The following is a 6,237-nucleotide window of genomic DNA, read 5'->3' as shown; positions in this document are numbered from 1 at the left end:
TGTGGGTGTCAGTTGTGAGTGTGCCCTGGGTGTGTGGGCGGGCTGTGTGCCCTGGGTGTGTGTGTGTGAGTGAGTGTGCTTCCCAGGTCCCTTTGGCAGTAACAGCTGGAGAGTGACAGGAACTGCCCTGAGCCCCTCCCGCTTCCATGCCGTGGAATGGGGAGCCCTAGACAGGCCCTGAGCAGGCCCTCGGGAACCCCTTTAGGACCATGGGACCACGCTCGGCCAGGTAAGGGTGCTGAGGTCCCAGCTCCCCAGCCCTGGATGGAGAGCAGCCCCACGTTCCTGCTGTGCAGCCTGGGGCCGGGCCCCTGCACCCCCTCGCAGGGGCGCCCCTTCCCCAGCTCTGCTTACCCTTGGACACCTTTCTTGGGGGGCTTGCTCTTGAACTGCCTGGTTTGCCGCTGCTTAAATTTAGGGGGTCCTTTCCTGGGGGTGACGGGCCCCCCAGTCACCCTGGTGGCCGACCGGATCTCGGGCTTGGGCAGTTCCAGGTTCATGGCCAGGTTGGCAGAGACCCTGTGGTGACCTTTGGCTTCTGAACTTCCTCAGGCAGTGGGCTGGTGGCAGATCAGGCGGGGGGTCAGGGGGTCATCCAGTCATCCCTCCCGCTTCCAACCCCCCTCAACCCACCGGAGCAGAGGAAAACCCAAAACATGAGACATAGGGGGTCCTCAGCACGACTGGACAGCAGCCTCTGCCATGTCCACTCAGGGCTCCACTGGGGCCAGGAAGGGGGGCCGCAAGTGTACCCCTCCTCACATGCCTCCCCTTCTGCACTCCCTCCTCAATCCCTGGGGGTTGGGACACTCGTCTCAGTCACGTGGCATGAAGGGCACCCAGCAGCAAGGCGAACTGCAGAATGACTGGCAAACGGGGAGCGGGGTGCCGGGCAGGGAGCGGCCTGTCTCAGAAAGAGACGCCGAGCTGCGACATCGTCGCCCAGCAGTGTCCTCCCTCTGCCGGTACCGGCCGCCGCTCGCCGTGCTCGGAGCCCGCTCTGTAGCCAGTGTCACCTACTGGTGTCCTTGCACCACCGCGCAGGGGGACCTCCCCTCCTCTCCCCAGATGCCCTAAGCCCTGGTAACCTTGGCCAAGGTCAAGGGCAGCTCAGCTTCCTCTAAGCCTATTAGCACCAGAGGGAAAGTAATCCCTCAGGGCCGCTGGGGTCCAGAACATTCTGAGGCTAAGCCCGTGACAAAGACGGGAGCCACCGCCCCCTCACCACACTCCCCAGGCACCACCTCTTGGGTCCCCTTTCTTGCCCTGCATCTGGCGGGCTGCAGTGCCTGACTCAAGCCTTGGGCTGCCGACAGCTGCCTGCTAGAGCGTCCAGGCTGCGACCAACCAGGAGGCAAAGACAAGCGGTCCCACTGGCCAAAGTCTCGGTGGTGGGTGCTGGCACTTGCGTGGGGTGGACCCAGCCATGGACCCTCCCTCCCTAAGGCTCAGCCTCAGTGCTGGTACCAGCCCCAGCCCAGGAGGGGTCCAAGGCAGACCAGACCCTGACACTCACTCCCACAGCCCAGACAGCGTAGGCCCAACCAGGCTCCGTCCCCAGCCCTGAGCCATTGGCCTGGCGTGGGCAGCTCTGAGCCTGATGGAGCTGTCCTGTGGTGACCACCGCCCAAGCGGCCCCAGCCCCAGCCCTGCCTCTGGCTGGTGCCCACCCAAGTTGACTGAGCACGTGTGGCCCAAGGCTCCCAGACCATTGCTGGCCTTGGGGACAGCCTGTACCATCGTTTGACTTGAGAGGGGAGGGCAGAGAGGTGACCAGCTGGGTGTCCTCTCTGAAGAACAGGGCCGTGGTGGGCTCTCACAGATCCAGGCCTCAGCCTGGTGGTGAAAAGCCCACCAGCTTCCCACCCTCTGGGCAGATGCCCGCTAACTCCCCTGGGTAAATGGCCCCAGGAAAGGCAGCTGGGGAAGGTGACTACTCACCAAGCACTGGGGCGTCTCGGGCCGTGGGTCGAGTGGCTGAGCAGCCCTCACCACGGGGTCACCGGGCATTTATCCCACTCCCGGGTAAGCGGATTAGGACGGTTCCCTGACGCCACACTAATGAGATTGTCAAGGCCAGTCCGCAGGCACCGCCGCTGAGGATTCTGGGGGATGGGAAGGCGCTTGGTGTAGTCAGCACCTGAAGGAGGGACACGCCAGGGAGGGCAGTGAGACCACGAACAGCGACAAGGGCAGGACTCTCTGGTAGCTGCTTGTCCTTTGAGACATGAACGAAACGGCACTGGCTGCTGTCTCGGGCCCCCCCTTCAGTCCTGACTTCCGGGAGATCCCGCCTTCGTGGCCCCAAGCCCTGTGTGGCCTGGCCCCTAGCCACTTCTTCGGCCTCAGCTTTCATCCCGCCCTCCTGCTGTGCTCCAGGGAGCCCCTTCCACCCCAGGGCCTTCACACCTGCTGCTCCGGACCCCCAGCTCGCCCCTCCTGGGACTCAGGGCTCTGCCCCAGCATCATTTCCTTAGGGCGCCCCCCATCCCAGGTTGGACCAGGATGCCTAGCCGATAGGCCTCAGGGGAGCTGGGCTCTCTCCCTCAGCACTTATCGTGCAGTTAAACGTTTGGATAATTTTGTTTTTTATTATAGTTGACGTAGGTTGTATTAGGTTCGGGTGTCTGACATGGCGATTTGACATTTATGTACCTTAGGAAGTGATCGCAGTAAGTCTAGAACCCATCTGTCGCCACGCAGTTATGACACTATTGTCCTATGCCGTGCATGACATCTCCGTGACTCATAAACTGGCAGTTTGCGCCTCTTATTCCCTATCAGCTTTTTCACGAATCCCCCCAACCCCCCTCCCCTCTGGCAACCATCAGTTTGTTCTCTGCATCTACGAGTCTGCTTCTATTTTAAGATCCACATATAAGTGAAATCACACGGCATCCGTCTTTCTCTGGCTTATTTCACTCATAATACTCTCTAGGTCCACCCGCATTGTCGCGAATGGCGAGATTTCCTTCTTAATGGCTGAGTGATGTTCCACTGTATGTATGTGCCGCTTCTTTATCTACTCATCCATCAGTGGACACTTAGTGACTTCCATATCTTGGCTATTACTAGTAACGCCACCACGAACCCAGGGGGCCATATCTCTTTTCAAACTAGAGTTCTGGATTTCTTTGGAAAAATACCCAGGAGTGTTAGTGCTGGGTCATAAAGTAGTTGTTTTTAATTTTTTGAGGAACCTCCATACTGTTGGCCATCGTGGCTGCACCAGTTTACATTCCCGCCCACAGTGCACGAAGGCCCCCTTCTCTCCACGTCCTCGCCAACACGCTAGTTGTTGATTTTTTGATAATGGCCATTCTGACGGGTGAGGCGTTATCGCCCTGTGGTTGGCTAACTGTGTTAAGCTGTCCTCCACACGAGTGGACTAGAGACCCTGGCGTCTGGCCCAGCGCCAGGTACTTCCCAGACGCTCAGTAAGCACCGGTGGGCTGAACAAAGATGAGGCGCGCACCCGCAGGGCAGTCTCAGCAAGCCTGGTGCCGACGCTGCGCTGGCATCGACATGTTTACAACTAGGAGGGGCAAGGCCAGCGGCTTCTCTTTGGGAATGTCACATGGCAAGGGCCTTTGCCGTGACTGTTGAATCTAAAGTAAGGCTAATCCCATAGGGTCCACTGGGTGGGATGTATGTATATACACATACATACACGTGTGAACACATGTGAATACACCCACACGTGTGCCTATAGAAAACATGCTATGACTCCGTATTTTTGAGGAAAACACAGAGAAAACCTCTTCCTACATCTGAGATAAGCTACCTCTGTGTCGCAGACCCCTCAGGGGCCCAGGCTGCACCGAGCTCCGCTGTGCTGCACTATTGGGAAAACTCTCTCTTCCACTTTCAAATCTGCACAACAGATCAGACTAGACGGCCTCTGAGATAGAGTCTGATAAATTGTGTTGCTATAATCACATTTCTCCAAACCAGTCAAAACTCTGAGAGCTTCTGGATGACACTCGTTAGCCGTGCAAGACAGGTGTCGGATGAGGTGTCCTCAGCACAGCACCAGTCTGCCTCTGGGCCACCGGTTTCCATGTCCGTGTGAAGTACTGGCTTTATATTCAAGGGAAGGCCTATTTGTCAGCTCAAATCCCATGCAAGTGGCATTACCACCTTAGCTTCTCCCTTAAATGAGATAAAACCTGCATAACTTCATGTAACCCCGCCCTGTCCAGGACACTGCCATCAGAGCCTGGAGTCGCTTCCGCCCTGGCCGACTACTGTGGGAGCTGTGGCAACGTGGGCCGGAAGGACTGACCAGTAGCTAAGCGGTGCTCAGGTCCCTGAGGCTGATCGGCTTGTGGGTGGGTGTCTCCCCAAGGACCCCAGGAGTTGGCGGCTGACTGCGGCTGGGCGAATGGGGCATTTCCCAGCTGCCTGGTGGCGTTTGTGTCTGCCAAGGGCTTTGCCAATGGCAAGTTCCCTGGGCCAGTTGGTGCTCCCTCTGCCACACTGCTCCGTAAACACCAAGGACCTTTGGGCGGGACTTCTGGGATGTGGGGACATGGAAGGGGGCCCCTGGGGTCACTGTTGAATAGTGAAGAAAATGAGTCCTATTTCCTCGAGGGGCTCAGTGAACGTCTGATGATAACACAGAGGCCTCCAGTCTCACCACCGCAAAGACCTTGTTTATTCTCAGGGAAAGTCAATAAATAATTCTTCCGATTTCCACCCAACACAAGCCCACAGAGGGGCCGCGGACAGAGGAGGCCGTGTTGCTCCCCAGGCAGGAGCCCTCAGCGAGCGCTGGGCCAGGCCGGCTCAGCCTCCGCACCTCACGCGAAGCTGGATCTCCATCCTGAGGAAGGCCTTGAGGGTCTCGTCAGCCACGTGCTCCTCCAGGGCGGCCAGGGCCCGCTCCCCACCGTCCTGGTAATGCTGCAGCAGCACATCGGCATACTCCACCCACACGCAGTTGGGGCAGCCGCTCATGCAGCAGTTTGTGGGGGGCTGCAGCTTGGGTGGTGGGGGATATGGCGGTTCTGAGGGGCTCCCGCTGGGCAGGGAGGACTTGAGCTGCCCAGTGCCGTCTGCACTTGTCTGGGAGCCCACGTCCACGGGGTCCTTCCCGAACCCTCTGTGGCCTGCATGCACTGGGATCCGGGCGAGGTACCTGTGTAGAATGCCGCCGCCTCCAGGAAGCCTTTGGCACCAGTCCCAGCTGGAGAGTCTGCGTAGCCCCTAAGAACGCAGATGAGCCTATGAGTCCACAGGAAGCTGATAAGGCCTCGCTGGCCCCCAGCTCCAGAGGAGTTTTGGCCTGTCACTGGCAGGGGGCTCCATGTCCTCCTCAGCTTCCTCACTTCCTGTGTGACTTTCATGGCTAGACTCGGTTTCCTATTCATAAAATAGGTGTAATGGTTGGTATGAGGATGAGGTGATATGAGTCCAGCAGGCGTGGGGTGGCGGAAGCTGGGCACCTCCAGCTAAGACGGCTCTGGCCCCGGGGACAGGAATGGAGTGGGGGTGAGCTCCTGGCCACACAGCCACCTCTCCCTCTGCAACCAGTGCAGCTGTGCCCTCTACTCTGACCCCGACTAATCGTATCACCCCTTCATCCCTGTTTCCCTCTGTCCCACGAGAAGCCCGGGCCGCCCAGGTCATCCCCCAAGAGCCTGTGGGTCCCCTTCCCTGCTCTACGTGTCTCCAGGGCACAGAACACTGATCGACACAGCCCAAACTTTGCTTATTTCGCTAACTCCTGAGAAGAGCATCAGCTGCTGTTCACTGCGGCGTCCCCAAAGGGGCTCGCACAGGGCGGGCGCTCAACAGATACTGCCGAACGAGTCAACGAACTCGGAACCCGGCTCTGCCCGGAATGACCCTTCCCGCGGGCCGGGCGCAAGGCCGGGCAAGGGCGAGACAGACAGGGGCGAGGCCAGCCGGGCGCGGGGAGCGTCTCCGGTCCCGCCAGCCGGGCTCGGGGAGCGTCTCCGGTCCCTGCCAGACCTGACATCTCGAACACGGCCCCGGGCCCCGCCCCGCCGGGTACTTGCCGGGCAGTGGGAAGCGGCGAATACCGCCCGGCCTCCCTGGGCCGCGCTCCGCAGCAACATCGCCGGCGGCCGGGCCCAGCGCGCATGCGCGCTCCAGCCTCAGCCCCGCCCGAGCCGTGAGCGGCGGCCGCCCTGGCCAATCGCGGGCGGACGAGATGCCGCACCGCCCCAATTAGCGCGGGGCCGAGCGCAGGAAGCGGAAGTGGCGGCCGTG

The 6,237-nt window shown here is 60.0% G+C and overlaps 1 protein-coding gene across 1 annotated transcript; it reads right to left on the bottom strand.

Annotated features, from left to right (window-relative positions):
- Positions 1-4,633: 4,633 nt before the first annotated feature.
- Positions 4,634-6,131, bottom strand: OXLD1 (oxidoreductase like domain containing 1). The gene is made up of 2 exons (XM_039859314.1): positions 6,024-6,131; positions 4,634-5,208 (listed from the first exon to the last, which is right to left on the bottom strand). The coding sequence occupies exons 1-2, from the start codon at positions 6,081-6,083 to the stop codon at positions 4,789-4,791; spliced, it is 480 nt and encodes a 159-aa protein (XP_039715248.1). The 5' UTR covers positions 6,084-6,131; the 3' UTR covers positions 4,634-4,788.
- Positions 6,132-6,237: the final 106 nt, after the last annotated feature.

Source organism: Pteropus medius, unplaced genomic scaffold, assembly GCF_902729225.1.
Source record: "Pteropus medius unplaced genomic scaffold, Ma_sr-lr_union100, whole genome shotgun sequence".
Lineage (NCBI taxonomy): Eukaryota > Metazoa > Chordata > Mammalia > Chiroptera > Pteropodidae > Pteropus > Pteropus medius.
This window is presented reverse-complemented; position numbering and strand designations above follow the sequence as displayed.

Bases quoted from the DNA above. Each gene is read 5' to 3' on its own strand.
- OXLD1 (XM_039859314.1), bottom strand. From the start codon at position 6,083: ATGTTGCTGCGGAGCGCGGCCCAGGGAGGCCGGGCGGTATTCGCCGCT. The intron at 5,209-6,023 runs GCAAGTACCCGG...CTGCGTTCTTAG, and splicing joins TCGCCGCTTCCCACTGCCCG to GGGCTACGCAGACTCTCCAG.